General features: G+C 42.3%; 1 protein-coding gene across 6 annotated transcripts in view; it reads left to right on the plus strand.

The window, feature by feature from the left end:
* Positions 1 to 17484, plus strand: part of LOC147117045 (partitioning defective 3 homolog) — an 862692-nt gene that overhangs the window by 563081 nt on the left and 282127 nt on the right. For all 6 annotated transcript variants that reach the window (XM_085987637.1, XM_085987633.1, XM_085987634.1 and 3 more), the window contains exons 10-12: positions 1187 to 1326; positions 4747 to 4875; positions 7274 to 7312. In XM_085987637.1, the coding sequence (XP_085843763.1) occupies positions 1187 to 1326; positions 4747 to 4875; positions 7274 to 7312 (308 nt within the window). The remainder of the gene's footprint in view (positions 1 to 1186; positions 1327 to 4746; positions 4876 to 7273; positions 7313 to 17484) is intronic.

The following is a 17484-nucleotide window of genomic DNA, read 5'->3' on the forward strand; positions in this document are numbered from 1 at the left end:
CGGAAGCATTTGCTGTTTTCGAATTTGTGCTTATAATGTAAGCTGCATAACGTACTTTCAAACGGGACAAAAATGTTGATTGTATTCCCTCCTATAGCCTATCTGATACTGGATTCCCTAGGGTCGTACCCCTCCCACTTCCAGTGCCATGAAATGGTTGCCAGACCCTTTTTCACTCTCCCCCTTCCCCCATCCATCGCTTGTCTAATTGTTAAAATCAATCATTTTGAATTTAATTTTCCCTTCACCCCCCTCCCCCGAATTAACTGCTTCCCTACCTCAACATTCCTCTAATCTACAGGTTTTTGAAACACAACTTTATTATCACTTAATCACTACCTAATCTTCTGTCTTACTCCTTACAACCATGATGGTGTCCTGCAACGTCCAAGCTCCTTTTTCTTGGTTCTCAGTTTGTTTTTTAAAAGCAACTTCAGTTGTTAGCCTCTTCTTCCCCTCATCTACATTTAAAAGAAAAGTACTATTGTGAATCTCATCTGAACTTAGTTGTATACCCTGAAAAGTTACACATCTGACCAGTGGTGGCTGGGGTAACAAGGAACCCCAGTCATGTTTGTTCTGGCTTCATTAGTGATCCATCTGATTGCTGGATAAAGTAATTACACTTAAAGCAAATATTGGCGTTTCAACCTCTGTCGGGGCTTGAACCTGTGGTCATAGATGTGTGAAGCAATTGTGCGACTTCGTGACCCAACTGCATTATAATGATTGAGTATTGATATTTTACATCTTTGTTGACATTTGTATAGAGCGTAAAAGATGGCTGGCAACTTGTTACGATGCTAGGATGCAAGCAAGGTGCCATGGTAATGTTATGAAATCTGAGCGTAAAAGTCAACCATTTGGCATTTAGCAAAAGCAAACACTAGTATAAGCCTACAACATTCAACTGTTTTTATGTATGTTTTTCCATTTATTCAGAAACTTTCATTTGAATTGTGCTTTGAGGCTAACTGTGCACTTTCCTGCCATTTAACATGTAAAAGAGATTGTACCGCAAAAATGCATGCCTTTCGCACACTGCAAGAAATCACAGGGGTTTTTTTAGGGAAGAAAGTTATGTTCCACCATCCTGTATTTATATCTTTATTTTATTGATAATGATCATTTGGTCATCTCTCCTTTAAAACATGAAATTGACATTTTCCCCTCTTCCTGTGTTCAGGTCCGGAAGGCCTCGGGTTCAGCATCACCTCACGGGATGTCCCTGTCGGTGGCTCAGCTCCGATCTATGTGAAAAACATCCTTCCAAAAGGTGCGGCCATCCAAGATGGCAGGCTGAAAGCAGGAGACCGCCTTCTGGAGGTGGGTGGATGCAAAAACGACTTCATGTTTTCAAGGTGTATTCAGGGATTGTCAGCTTTTTACTTCAAAGAGGACTGTGTACTGGGAGAGCATCAAGCATGCTCATCATTCTGTAGGTGGAGCTAAAGCACTGGAAGAGTGTGTCCAGAGTGGATTATCGAATTCAAGTGTGTTTGTTCTGGGATACGTGCCACATATATAACCAGCTTTACATTTAGCAGCAGCAGCTTGTGTATTCTCTGATTGTAGGTGGCTGTTTTTTGCGCAGTTGTGTGCCAGCAGAAGTTCCTTTTTTAAAAAAAAAGATATTTTTGTTGCTTACTTCTGCTGTAATTAAACTTTTAATTTTTGTTGTTTGCAATGGAATAGAACCGGCAGTCTCTCACTGCTGCAGTGTAAGAAGATCTGATGAAAGCAAACTTTAAAAAAAATTGTATTGAACTTTTGTTTTAAAGCTGTTTAAGGTTAGAAAGGAGCTGACTGGATTGTCACCTTTCTGCTGATGTTTAAATTTAAACCAGCACTCAGGTGCTGGTCAGTGGAGCTCTGCTTACCCGAGCAGTATTTTTTGAATATATTCATTCTCCGGATGCGGGCGTCGCTGGCAAGGCGAGCATTTATTGCCCCTCCCGAGTTACCTTGAGAAGGTGGTGGTGGGTGGTCTCCTCGAACCACTGTAGCAGTTTGATGCAACTGAGTGTCTTGCTCGGCCACTTCGGAGGAGATTTAAAAGTCAACCACGATTGTGTGGAACTGGAGTCACGTATAGGCCAGACCAGGTAAGGACAACAGGTTTCCTTCCCTAAAGGTTTTGACAACAATCGGACAGCTTTTTGACCATTTTACTGATACCAGCTTTTATCTCCATTTTTTCTAAAACTTAATTCCATTTCTCAAACGGTGGGATTTGAACGCAGGTTCTCTGGATTATTAGTGCAGGCCTCTAGATTACTATTCCACTAACATAACCACTACACTCGGATGATATAGGTGCACCCCAGCACTGTATACCTCCCCATTAAATGTTTTGCACCATTCCAAGTATTTACTGATCTCAAACCAGTACCTGTAGCTGAATAGCGCTGTAAATTGTGTTGTGCCTGCAAAGTAAATTCTGAATCACTCATCGGAAACATGTATAAGAGTCAAACATACACCCTGGTGCTCCTGTGTTTTGAGCAGCCTATTCCTGCTGATAACACCTCTTGTTTTTCTGTTCCTACATTTTTTTCATCTAACTCTATCTGTAAATACTGTGTAACCTACAAAGCAGCCCGTGTTCTACAGTGAACTACAGTGTGTAGGTTTATAAAGCTACAAAATAAACACGAGTGAGAAACCAAGAATAAAAAGCATAGAAACATTCAAACCGTTTCCATGCTTTTTCCTGGTGGTTTTGCTCTTGCCTACACTGGATTTTCTTTTAACCCAATCTTATGTACTTTCTAATATTTCTAACATACTGTTTGCCCTCATGTTGTTCTTGCTTCCCAAATTCCTGCTTGCTGTTTTTATTTTCTGTGTTGTCCCCTGCTATTTAAGCTTCTTTTCTTCCTGTTTGGATTTCTTTTGTTTTCTCCTGTCGCTGCCCCCTCCTCTCCATTAATTGTGCCCAATGCCAGGCAAACCATAATTCCCCTTTGCCCGATTATTCACCTCGTCTGCGTGTCAGTCCCTTTGCTGTCCAGTCTGCCTCCATAACTGTTCAACTGTCTGCCCAATCCTGCCCCCACGAAGAGTCACGGAATGCTATGAGGTGGGAGGATTGTTCCAGCCTCCACCGCATTATGAAATTGTCTCCTCGTGATAATCCTCTTTCCGGTAGTATTCCCCGACTTTTGTTGTGAAAGTAGGAGCCAGTAGATATTGATGAAACAGATTAGGTGAGAGAGGGGCGGGGAAGCTATCTTGGGCTGCAATCCTTCAATTTTTTAATATTTTTTCACATTCTTTCTCATCTCCTGTATCCTGGGGTCACAATATTGTAAAATAGGAACTCTGATGACCTCAAATTGGTCGAGTTCAGGAATCAGATGAATACATCAAAAGATTGAACAACAAAGCAAACTTCAAACACCTCCACCTGTCAATTAAGGGATTAACTCAAAATTGGCAGAATACAGATTTGAAGTACAAGGAGATTCCTATCCAACTCCGCAATTGAATATTGCTTCAGCTGATGGAGGTCTGAGATCGATCATGCACATACCCTCAAGCAATTACACAGATAGAGGAATTGAAGAAAATAAAAATAAACTTTTGAAGTCTCATTGAACTTTCACTCATAAGGAAAGTGAAAAATGTTGTAATTTTAATTTTTTTTAATAAAGGAAAGCTCCTGTGCAATTTTAGGGGTAGGTTCTCCCATATGTTTGGAATCAAAGCTCAATTTGTTGAGCTCTGTGCTACCAATCCAGCTTCTTGTTCCTGCAGAGCCTCACACAGCTGGCATTGCACTTCTGCTATTTAGATGTGTTTTGTTATCTTGTCAGTTTTTCGGGACTTGGCTTGAAATCAAGTAGTGGTTCGAATCGCGTTGAAGTGGTGCAACTGGAAAAGGGACCCTAGTTATTCTAATCAAACTTCTCTTTTGATACCGACTGTTTTGAAAGATTGCAGATAATGCAACATCAAACAGAAGATATCTTATCAAAGCTAATGCTAAGTGGCACTGCTGTAAAAGAAAACTCGCACTTAAATAGTGGACACTTTAACTGCAACAGCTCATTTTAATTATCAACAGTTTTCAAGCCACAGTGTGAAGAATGTGCTAGACTTGTAAATGATTCCTTTGAGGACTGTGACAAGATTTTTTTTTCCTTAAGAATATAAAGGTATTAAATTGTGGTATTTCTGTTCATCTCATGAGATATTGGAAATTAAGAAATACGTAGTTCTATCTAATTTTCCCGTTGTGGTAATTCAATCTTATAAGAAGGGCTGTAATGAATCCACTTGACACGCTGCAGGTGCTCTTAGCACGAATACAATTTTTAAAATAATTTTATGGCCACGGTAGCCAGCGGTGAACTTTGATTCACAGTTGGCGAGAGGTTGAGATGCAGTTAGCAAGGAATGCAGTTCAGAGATACTGGAGGTTAGGATCTCGTCTGAGCCAGTGGAGTTTCCAGCTGATCGGTGTGCGATTTGTAGCCAGCAGGGCCTTAATGAATTGCGTATTGAAGCAAAGAAATGGGAATCTGAATCTTCCTGCATTGTCCTCGTTCCATTTTAGTCCTACTTGTGTGTCAGCACTAGTTTCTTTGCAAAAGATCTGCGCCAATTTTAAAACCTAATAAAACGGACTCCGCAGTCAAACTGTTAGCCTGCTGCATTCAGTGTCCTGGCCAAATCTTGTCTTCGTACTGTTGTTGAATATGTGGGATCAAAGTTAATGATGACTCACTGGTGTAATTTCAGGTAAATGGTGTCGATCTGACCGGAAAAATACAAGAGGAAGTGGTGACCCTGCTAAGGAATACCAAGATGGGTGGTAGCGTCAGTCTGCTGGTCCTCCGGCAAGAAGAAGCCTTCCTCCCCCGGGAGCTGGTACGTAGAACACCTGGCAAATTGGAGAAATACTAGAATAATCCCCGGGAGCTGTTAGTGTTTTTGAGCGTTTGCTGTTTGATGGGATCCATCTCCGGCCACTAGGGGCTCTCATTCTTTTTGTTACCACGTTACGATTTCAGGATCTTTCCTTCACCACAGCTCTTGAAGCCAGGTTAAAGCAATAATGTCTGAGTGGGTGTTACTAATCATATTTGATCATTGTGCTTTCATAAACTTCGCATGTTGTGAGGGTTTAATTCAGTGTTTATGGCAAATAACTGAGGATGTGTTCAGGTGACCAAGCATAAATCCGTATGCTGGTTAACACTGTTCAGTTGTTGTAGAATTTGTTATAATGAGGTTAAATTTATATTTGTATGGCTGACATCTTGCCAGTGCAGTGGCATTCAATAAGCTGTACAAGTAACCACATATATATTGCAGCAATCCCTAATTGTTGCCGTGGTAAACCTCTTGGCAAGCAATAAGTTTTCCATTAGATTTGCTAATTAAAGTAAAGGGTGGTCTAAAAATGCTTAGTGTTGTGTAGTCAAATGAATGGCATAAGAACAACTACAACCATGCATTGAGTTGAGACCGCAAGTCAAACCCACATAGATATTTTCTTAAGTGAACTTCTCAAATTATTGTCAATATATTTGTTTCCTAGGCTTTATAAAAGTGATGCGAGAATGTATGGCTGCTAAGTAACCTAATTCCCCATGTGCTTCCAGACTGCAATTCTTGAATGCTAATGTTTATGAATAGAAATGCCGGAGCAATTTCATTAGAAAAGATCCGATTACTATTGTCGTCTTTTCATATTTAGAAGGAAATATTCTTTGTTTCATTGCACTGCGGGGCTGGCAGTCTGTGAATTTTTAAAAATCCTTTTACACCTCCCATCTCTCGATGTTGTCCTCCTTCAGCCGAGAGGACGGAACAGTCTGAGCCAAAGATTTGTGCTTCCCACTTTTCTGTGCCAGTGGATGAAAGATATGCTTTTTCAGAGCAGCATATCCCCCTGCCAATAATTCCTCCCCTTGAGATGCTGTATTCTGGTGCCACGAGCCGCTCCATCCAACAACACAGCTGAGAACCAGTGAAACTTGCCCATGGGATCCCAAATCACAAGTCCCAATCACAGCTGGGATTTGAACCTGTTTCTTCCATGTGCGTCTGCAGCACTGGAATTCCAGAGCTGTCCCACTGAGCAATATACTTATTTTACTGAGTTCTTTTGTCCAGTGCTCGGGTTTTTAATTTTTTTTTTGCGGTGGGGGAGGGGGGGTTGAGAATTTTCTAACAGTCCTTCTCAGTTTCCATTTATATTTTTTAAACCTATTACATGTTCATTTTACTACCATGGTGGAATTGGATTAAAGAGGGAATGACTGATGACTTTTAATTTTGTTCTTTAAAAGTTTAAGAAAAAGTTACTTTTATTAAATTCTTAATAGCCTTTTGACAAATCCTTAATGCATAACATGGTTTTTCTGTTAAATGAAGTGACTCATGCTAATTTAGATACAAAGTGACGATCTTCTGAACATTAAAGTATAAGTCACTCATCAATCAAGCACTAAAAGTTGCACATTATCCCTGAATTTCCCGTTTTAAAATAAATGGGAAGGAGAAAGCCGTCTCCTATCGCAGACTTCCTGTTTTGGTTTGATGCTGGGGAAAGAGGGTAGAATTTGCTTCTGAGCAATTCTGCAGCCTGAAGCAGTTTCCCCCAGCAATGTTGGTCACAGTGTCGGCTTGATAGGTTGTCATGGATCAAGGATCACTATTCAGTCTCGCAGCCTTTGGCTTCAGATGACCAGAGTTTGAATATACTTTTCTTTTTCTCCTGAAGCCAAGTTTGACGAGTTGGCAAACTAGCGTTTTGGTTTCAACTTTGAGCCACTTGCATTTCAGTGAAACCAAAGCCAAATTCCAAATGCTATTCCTGACCTGGATGACCACAAATTGACTGAAGCCATTAATAATTAAAGGACGGGATCTCGAATGTTATTTTCTTTAATGCGAATAAACTCAAAATAAAGAAGTACGTGCAACTTCTTATTATAGTCCTCTGACTCCTTTTAAAAATAGCAGGCAGCTAAGAAAAGCTTTAAAGCTGTTTTGATGCCTACTTGAGACACATTTGAGACCACTACCCTTGGTGTGATAAAAAAGGAAAGAAGGATTTTGAAATTTAAGAGGCTCTTGGAGCTTTGGAGCTTTTCTCTCCACCGTAGTAATTGGTCTCAGCTGTAAAACAGATAATGTGAAAGATGCCCGTGAATACTTTCAAACATGGGTTGCCTTTGTCACTGTGTTCCTCTGTGTAACACACATGCCAGTGCATCTTACGCCATGTGTTCTTATTCTTTGTTATCTCCACTTCTAGAAGAAAGAATCCAGTCAGATGCAGGCACCAAGTGACTTGGTAAGAGTTCAGTGTTTTAAGCCATGCAAACTGCTTTGGTACATCTGACACTGAATCAGAAAAGTAGTCTTGCAGATGCATGTTCTGAATGTACTTTGCGATGAGCAGTTTGGATTTCTCACAGTTCTTAGCACCACAACTGAAATGGAACTATTTACTAAATTGTCACATTCAATTTAACTTTCCTGGCTACAAATTGTTAATCCATACAATATTTGGCTGTCGGAATCTCTATCAAATCACTCATAGATCAAAATAAATGTACTGTACTAGCAAAAGTAGCATGTGCTTGAGAGTATATTGGTCAAAAGTACAAAAAAGCATGACAGCAGCTACAAGCCACTGCAATGCTTGAACTTAAATTAGGAATTATTGTAATACTTTGTATGTGTTTGTAGGGAGCAACTGGACTATCTTCAGAACAGGACATACTTTATTTTCAAGTCCTTTTGATATTGAAAGTTTTCAAACCATCTGGAATGTAATATCACTGACTATATGAAGTGACTCTCTAAAACACAATGCAGCAGTAGTGGTAGCTGTGAGATCCATATAGTTCAGCAATGGTTCAATTAAGAGGCCTTAAAAACTGTCTGCTCTGTAAATGTCATTATATATTATAGCATCTTTATTTGAAAATGGCTTGCTAATTACCTTTAGGTGCTTAGTTTGCAAATGTGTCTTTAATTATTTTCTTCCTATGTACAGTAGACCAGATGGTACACGTGGAAGTGAAGAATGGCGATGATAGTTATTTGTTCATCATGTGTTTCTTTCCCTCTCTCTCTCCCTCCCCCCGCCCCCCCCCCCCACCCCCTGCCAATGGACCATTAACTGAGTGAAAAATGTGCTGCATTAGGTGCTCAGTCATACTGATGGGTAGAAATGTCCAGTTCTGGAGGAGTTGCTGGTAATATTTCTGTTTACTGTCACTGAACTATTTGCTGAATTGGGAAATATATGCAACGGTTCTAAAGTTTGATCTAGCTGCAATTCTTTTAAATTTAATTTCCTTAAAAAAAAAAAAAATCAGCGTGTGCCATATTAAAATGTATTTTCAGTTGTGGTTCTATTCCCATGTAAAATTCAAAATATTTTTTTTAAATGAGAAACCAGGTAACCCACTTTGCTATTAAGGGAAAGTGAACGTGATCCCTTTTATAATAACAACAGAATATGCTGGAAAAACTCAGCAGGCCAGGCAACATCCGTGGAGAGAGAAATAGAGTCAACGTTTCAGGTCGAAATGTTGACACTCTTTCTCTCTCCACAGATGTTGCCTGGCCTGCTGAGTTTTTCCAGCATTTTCTGTTATTTTGGATTTCCAGCATCTGCAGTATTTTGCTATGGTCCCTTTTTATGTTGGATATAAATGAGCAATTTACTTCATCTCATTGAAAGAACTACTTGACTTTTAATAATTGCCAGCTTTCCTTTTTCATCATTCCCCCATCCTGCTCACAGAGTTCAGTTTCTTCACCTGGCAATATGTAAACTGAATAGGATTCAAACTGCTGCAGCAGAGAGAAATTGTGTGTTCATAGAATAGAATCATAGAATGGTTACAGCACAGAAGGAGGCCATTCGGCCTGTCGAGCCTGTGCCGGCTCTCTGCAAGAGCACTTCAGCTAGCCCTACTCCCCTGCCCTTTCCCCATAGTCCTGCAAATTTCTTTCCTTCAGATACTTATCCAACTCCTTTTTGAAAGCCGTGATTGAATCTACCCCCACCACCCTTTCAGGCAGTGCATTCCAGATCCTAACTGCTCGCTGGGTAATAAAGTTTTTTCTTACGTCGCCTTTGTTTTTTTTGCCAGTCACTTTAAATCTGTGTCCTCTGGTTCTCGGCCCTTCCACCAATGAGGACAGTTTCTCTCTATCTACTCTGTCCAGACCCCTCATGATTTTGAACACCTCGATCAAATCTCCTCTCAATCTTCTCTGCTCTAAGGAGAACAACCCCAGTTTCTCCAGCCTATCAACGTAACTGAAGTTCCTCATTCCTGGAATCATTCTCGTAAATTTTTTCTGCACCTTCTCTAAGGCCTTCACATCCTTCCTAAAGTGTGGTGCCCAGAATTGGAGACACTACTCCAGTTGGAGCCAAACCAGTGTTTTATAAAGGTTCATCATAATTTCCACACTTTGTACTCTGTACCTCTATTTATGAAGCCTATGATCCCGTAAGCCTTTTTAACTGCTTTCTCAACCTGCCGTGCCACCTTCAGCGATTTGTGCACACATACCCCAGGCCTCTCTGTTCATGCACCCCCTTCAGGATTGTACCCTTTCGTTTATATGTCCTCTCATTCTCTCTACCAAAATGTATCACTTAACACTTTTCTGCGTTAAATTTCATCTGCCACGTATCCGCCCATTTCACCAGCTTGTCTTATGTCTTCCTGAAGTCTATCATTTTCCTCCTCACTGTTCACTATACTTCCAAGTTTTGTGTCATCTGCAAATTTTGAAATTGTGCCCTGTACACCCAAATCCAAGTCATTAATATATGTCAAGAAAAGCAGTGGTCCTAGAACCAACCCCTAGGGAACACCACTGTGTACCTTCCTCCAGTCTGAAAAACAACCATTCACCACTACTACAATCACTTGGCCAATTCCATATCCATGCTGCCACTGTCCCTTTTATTCCATGGGCTTCAACTTTGCTGGCAAGCCTATTATGTGGCACTTTGTCGAACGCCTTTTGGAAATCCATGTACACTATGTCAACTGCATGACCCTCATCAACCCTTTCCGTTACCTCATCAGAGAACTCAATCAAGTTAGTTATACATGATTTGCCTTTAATAAATCCGTGCTGGCTTTCCTTAATTAATCCAAACTTGTCCAAGTGACTGTTAATTTTGTCCCTGATTACTGTTTCTCAAAGCTTCCCCAGTACCGAGGTCAAACTGACTGGCCTATAGTTGCTGGGTTGATATTTACACCCTTTTTTGAACAATGATGTAACATTTGCAATTCTCCAGTCCTCTGGCACCACCCCTGTATCTAAGGAGGATTGGAATATTATGGCCAGTACCTCTGCAATCTCCTCCCTCAATTCCCTCAGCATCCTAGGATGCATCCCATCCACTCCTGGTGATTTATCTACTTTAAGTACAGCCAGCCTTTCTAATACCTCCTCTATCAATTTTTATCCCATCAAGTATCTCCACTCCCTCCTCCTTCACTATGCCTATGGCAGCATCCTCTTCCTTGGTAAAGACATGCAAAGTACTCGTTTAGTACCTCAGCCATGCCCTCTGCCTCCATGCATAGGTCTCCTTTTTGGTCCCTAATCGGCCCCACCCCTCCTCTTACTACCCTTTTACTATTTATATGCCTATAGAAGACTTTTGGATTACCTTTTATGTTGCCTGCCATTCTATTCTCATACCCTCTCTTTGCCCCACTTATTTTCTTTCACTTCTCCTCTGACCTTTCTATATATAGCCTGATTCTCAGATGTATTTGCAACCTGACATCTGTCATACGCGCCCTTTTTCTGCTTCATCATATTCTCTATCTCTTTCATCATCCAGGGAGCCCTGACTTTAGTTGCCCTACCTTTCCCCCCCTAGTGGGAATGTACCTCAACTGTACTTGAACTATTTCCTCTTTAAAGGCTGCCATTGTTCCATTACAGTTTTGCCTGCCAATCTTTGATTCCAGTTTACCCGGGCCAGATCCGTTCTCATCCCACTGAAATTGGCCTTCCCCCAGTTAAACATTTTTACTCTAGATTGCTCCCTTTCCTTTTTCAGAGCTAATCCAAACCTTATGATCAATGTTCCCCTACTGACACTTGCTCCACTTGACCTACCTCATTCCCCAGGACCAGATCCAGCAATGCCTCCTCACTTGTTGGGCCGGAAACATACTGATCAAGAAAGTTCTCCTGAACACACTTCAGGAATTCTTCCCCCTCTCTGCCCTTAACACTATTATGAACCCAGTCTATATTAGGATAGTTGAAGTCCCCCATTATTATTACTCTATAGTTCTTGCACACCTCTGTAATTTCCCTGCAAAGTTGCTCCTCCATTTCTTTCCCACTATTTGGTGGTCTATAGAATACTCCTAGTAGTGTAATGGCACCTATATTATTTCTTAACTCTAGCCATATAGATTCTTTCCTTGACCCCTCCAGGACATCCTCCCTCTGCAGCACTGTAACATTCTCCTTGACCAATACTGTCACACCACCTCCTCTCTTTCCCCCTCTATCCTTCCTGAACACTTTATAACCAGGAATATTTAATACCCAATCCTGTCCTTTTTTTAAGCCTGGTCTCAGTTATTGAGAACATCATATTCCCATGTGGCTATTTGTGCCTGCAGCTCACTCAGCTTGTTTACTACGCTTTGTGCATTCACATACATACACTGTAAACCCATCTTAGACCATCCTGTATTCTCTCTTAGTTGGACCCCACCTAATACAGGTAGACTATCCTTTATCCGAAAACCTTGGGACCAGCCGTGTTTCGGTTTTCGGAGAATTTCGGAAGGTGGGTCGGCAGGGGTCGGCGGGGGGTCGCGCCCACGACTTACGCTGACGCGCAGCGTAAGTCGTGCGCCCGACCCCCCCCCCCCCCCCCGCGGACCCCCGCCGGCCCCGACCCCCCCCCCCCCAGCCCCGACCCCCGCCGACTTTCCGTGGGGGGGTCCGCGGGGGGTCGTGCGCGCGACTTACGCTGACGCTCAGCGGGGGGGTCGGGGCCGGCGGGGGTCCGCGGGGAGGTCGGCGGGGGTTGGGGTCCGCAGGGGTCCGCCAGGGGGGTCGGTGGGGGTCGGGGCCGGGGGGGGTCGTGCGCACGACTTATGCTGGACTTACGCTGAACGAAAAAACCTTCGGTTTTTAGAGGGTTTCGGTTTTCGTAAGTTTGGATAAAGGGTAGTCTACCTGTACCTTACTTTAGTGCTCTCTGTCTCTCCCAATCCCTTGAGCACTTTATTTCCCCTTTCTAATGTTACATCCTGGGGCCCATCCCCCTGCCAAATTAGTTTAAACCCTCTCCAACAGCACCAGCAAACCTTCCCGCAAGAATATTGGTTCCGGCCCTGTTGAGGTGCAACCTGTCCGGCCTCTACAGATCCCACCTCCCCCAGAACTGTTCCCAATGCCCCAGGAATCTAAAGCCCTCCCTCCTGCACCACCTCTCCAGCCAAGCATTCATCTGCGCTATCCTCCTATTTCTATACTCACTGGCGCGTGACACCGGGAGTAATCCGGAGATTACTACCTTTGAGGTCCTGCTTTTTAATCTCTTTCCTAGCTCCCTGAAATCTGCCTGCAGGATCTTATCCCTCTTTCTACCTATGTCGTTGGTACCGATATAGACCACGACCTCTGGTTGTTCACCCTCCCCCCTCAGAATGTTCTGCAGCCACTCAGTGACATCCTTGACCCTGGCACCAGGGAGGCATCATGGAGTCACGTCTGCAGCCGCAGAAATGCCTGTCTGCTCCCATAACTATTGAATCCCCTACCACTATTGCTTTCCCACTCTTCTTTTTCCCCCCCCCCCAAATACAGTGGTGCTGCAGGCTTGGCACTGGCTATACTCCGCAGAGGAACCATTGTCCTCATCAGTACTCAGAACCGAATACTGGTTGGAGAGTGAGATTCACTCAGGGGATTCCTGCACTACCTGCCTGGTGGTCCTCTTCTGTCTGGTGGTCACCCATTCCCTTTCTGCCTGCACACTTTATCTGCGGGGTGACCACCTCCTGAAACGTGCTATTCACGATGCTCTCAGTCTCACTGATGCACCACAGTGACGCCAGCTGCTGCTCAAGCTCCAAAGCCCAGAGCTCGAGCTCCTCCAGCTGACAACACTTGCTGCACATGTGGCTGTCCACGGGAAGCGTGCTGGAGTCCCCACATGACACAGGAGGTGCATCCCACGGGTCTGAGCTGCCCTGCCATGCCTTTACTTAATAGGCTATCAATTAGAAACACTTACCAGCTACTCACCTACTCACCAATCAGCTCCTTCCCTGGTTGTGACGTCACTTTAGCTATTTTGCAGTTGTTGCTTTTGTTGTGGTTGTTTTCTGCAATGCTGGCCCAAAGTCACCTCCTGGAAAGCAGTGCAGGTCTCCAAACTAGGCGTTAGTGCTGAGATGCCATAAATGCAAAAGGTCTGTCTGTGCTTTTGATAAGTATTTCAAGGTTGCAGGAAGCCCCAGTTGAACTTGATAGTTAGGATAAAGGATTGGACAGGTGACGACTTACTCGATTAACCTCAAAAGGTATTGAGAAGTAAAAAAGTTTCTTGTAAAACAAGTTACTCTCCTGTAGCATGGCTGACCAGTGGCCTGGAGCATAATTGTGATTTTGAGCCCCTAACCTGCCTGTCCAGATAAAACTGCTGCTAAATGTTACTCCATGTGGGGAAGTGGTCTAAATAAATTCCGAGGGTAATTACAGGCTAATTGCTGTTTATGAGGGAAGTTTGCACATTTTTGGTTGGAAGTCAAGCTGCAAACTTCCCTCGCCACCAGAAATTAACATGTGATTGACCTCAGCATAAAATGACTGGCTTTTTAAAAAAAATATATATATTTTTGACACTTTGATGTGTGACCTATAATGTGTGAAGTAATTGACACACTCAAAAACATTCGTATAGATCGATTACTTTGCATGAACAAGGTGCTGATAATCGTAGTGCAGTATGTAATATGTTCAGACGTTTTTCGCCTCTCCCAGGACATCACGGGGTTCCAGGTTGAGTGGAGAGTGTGTATATTGTGACATTGTGTGGGACAGGCTCAATGGACCAGTGAGTCTTTACCTGGCCGTCATTGTTCGTATGTTATTAACTGACCAGAAGAAACCAGGAAGGAGGGAAACTCACGCGCCAAGATTTATTTTTAGGTTTACCTGTACAATCTGTTGTGAATCACGTGTTCTCAGATGAGCAATTTGTATGATATCAAGTAGAAATCTTTTTAACACTCAATAAAAAGCTTCTCTTACTTCACTGTGCCTCTGTTTAAAAACAGAAACAAAGAAAGACTTGCATTTATGCAGCGCCTTTCACGACCCCAGGACGTCTCAAAGTGCTTTACAGCCAATGAAGTGCTTTTGAAGTGTAGTCACTGTTGTAATGTAGGAATAAACAGTGCGTCTATCTCCTCACTCTGCTATTTCTCTAAGAAACAGTAAAAACCCTGCTTTAAGCGTATCCTGAAAAATTAGTACACGCGTTATAATGTAAATACCATCTTTCCCAATTCATAGTACTGCAATAAATATAGTTCAATGCAATATTGTGCATTAAAATTTCATATCATGCTTAGCACACTTAAAGCCTTTTCACGCTTTCTTCCTGTGGGTTGTTAACTACATTTCAATAATATTGCCAGTCACTCCTAAGGCCTCTGTTTAAATTGTTATTTTACATATTAATACACTACATTAAACATTTAAAATTTGACTGAGTACAGGGATGACTTGGATTTGACTTGTGCTTTAAGCATTATAGGAAGGCTGTTGCGATGCTGACACTTTCAAAGGCCGTGGAAACCATCAGACCAAATTCTTATAATAAACCTGTTCTGTGGACATGAGGTCAAGGTTTGCTCTAAGCACCATTCACAAACTGCAGACAATATAGAAAAATGTTATTTCACTTCCCAGCAGTATACTGAACACCTGTTTTTTAAAATCTATAGAATAAAAGATTCCTTTCAGATTTTTTTTCGTTCTTTCACTGGTGTAAAAGACTCGAGCCTACAACCATCTGTGTGAAGCAACTCCCCCTCCATATTCATTGATCTGGTTGGCTTATCTGCAACATAAATGCTTGAAATATTGCACCTCATAGAGGGACTTAGAAACAAATTCTTTCTTTTGAATTTGTCTCTTAGCAAGCCGAGCTTTAACCCTGTGACTACTGGAATCTTTTACAACTTAAAAAAAAAACTCCCTCTATTTTTCCCTCCCCTACACCGCTCCCCTGTCCTTGGTAAACCAAGGGCACATATCAACTTTGCCCATAAAGGATAGATACAGGACCTCCTTCAAAAACCACTGCCTGTCGGAGGTGCATAAGAATGTCCTGGAGATAACTCTTCAATTTTTTGCTTATCCTGCACTCTGCTCAGCGTTTCCCTGTCCAGGTAGCTGAGTTCACAGACGTGCAGGTTTGGGGAGGGGGAACCAACAACCCACTATTCAGTGGCAATGAAAGTGGTGCCGCCAGCTTTGAAAGCTCTTAGTTTTAAAATATTCAAGCTGTATTATGGGGTGGTGGGAATCAAGTTCACTGCCAAGATTCTTTGCTGGGCAAGTTTCCTGATCTCCTTCATGCAACTCCAGGAAGGCACAGACTGAACCCTGGCTTGTCAGCTCCAAGCATAGCAAATTTGTTGGGCATGTCATCTGTGCACCTCCCAGTGACCAATGGAAGAATGATGGCAATCTTTGAGCAGGTGTACCTTCGAAATACACAGAAATATATAGTTCATTCTGTCACTCTTCACTCCCTCACATCGAGTTCACGCTGACACACTCTTCCTTGTCTCCCTCTCCACCCCCACACCTAGTTCATGTTGGCCCTCTCATCCCTTCCCCACTCAGTGTCAGATGCTGCTGCTGATCAAAGGGATTGGACACCATTGCACATTATGGGCAGGAATTCCTGATCTCGTGAGAATTCTCCTCCACAGTGTACAGTGTGATTTAAATCCCCTAGAGGGGAGGAGCCAGGAGTATAAATGTGGATCGTGCTCCAAAGATGCTGACCGTCACCAAGCGACACAGATGGTTGGCATTTGTGCATGTGCTGTCAGAAGTAGGCATGGTACAGCCAAGTGCAGTGCAAGATGTTGGGGGATATAGTGCAAGATGTAGCACAAACTGATGGGGATTAAGGGGATAGCAGAGGGGGAAAAAACTCCTGTCAAGTCCAAGTACAATCAGTGTCTTCTCCAGTTTTAAGGTGCTGAGGCTTGAGCTTCGAGCCTGTAAGTACTAAAATGTAATACCCTCTGAATGCATCAGGATTTTGTATGATGAAGATGGATAAAGAGAGTGTTCTGGTAATTGATTGCCACAGGTTGTAGTGTTGGAGTTCCAGTGAGTTTTTCCAAGTTGAATGTGGCAGATGGATTTGCTGAAAATTTAACAAAATCTAATTTAAAAAATATATCTTGAAATAGTGATTTTATTTCCAATGTGCCAACAGCTCTCTTGCTATTAAGACTTTATAACATGGAAAGAGGTACCGCTATTCATCAATAACAAAATGTAACCTTAACTACATAACAAACACTACTGAATAAACCTGCTTCATGTACCACCTTACTACAGTAGCACATGAGATTGGTACCACAGCAGAGTGGAAGGGGGAAATAAAAGTTGTCCCACATCTCTGAGGCACCTGACATTGGTGCTCCCATTCACTGTGAGGCATTTTATATTGAACTAATCCACTATCGATTCTTTAGAAATGTTCCCAAACCATCCTAAATATATCACAGCTGCAATTTAAACATACTAAAGAATATCACTTTGTTCCTTCAATAATTGTTCCAAAATCCTTCTTCGAAAGCTCCTGCACCAATTTCTCCAGGAGTGCCAGTCAATGCTGTTAGAGTTTTGATTTATTATGGTGTAGAAATGTTACTGCAGTTCTCAAAGGGCTAATGATCAGAAGTTTTGAAGTAAAGTATACATGCAAACTATGCTGCTGGAATACTAATAGAAAAATAGCTTGGCTTGGGAGTGCTAGGAAGTTGTAACATAATCTCACTTCAGATGACATAAACCACAGGGGTGACGAATCGGCTCCATTTCTCATCTGGTTCAGAAAGCCTTTCTGAAAGAAATATATATTGTTCATGACCTTTTAGTATTTGGATGTATTAGCGAAATACATGAGAACAGGCAATTTTTCTGGGAGTGGAATGCAGCCAGCGCCATTATAATGAGATCTCTAATCTCTTACTCCAGAAATTCATGACAATGAAAACATGCAATTTGGGGCCATAGCCACTGATCTATACCATCAAAATGTAACAATCCAGGCATTTTGGAGCGAAATGTTCTAACCATATTGTAGTGGTATTGAAAAGAACTTTCAGCCAGACACATTATGATATATTATGCCGGCTAAGAGAGATGGAGCATGTGGAAATACTCAAACTCCCACGTTTA

This window comes from Somniosus microcephalus, chromosome 5 (assembly GCF_052327205.1).
Source record: "Somniosus microcephalus isolate GS21.2 chromosome 5, FLI_Smic_1.0, whole genome shotgun sequence".
Taxonomy (NCBI): Eukaryota; Metazoa; Chordata; class Chondrichthyes; order Squaliformes; family Somniosidae; genus Somniosus; species Somniosus microcephalus.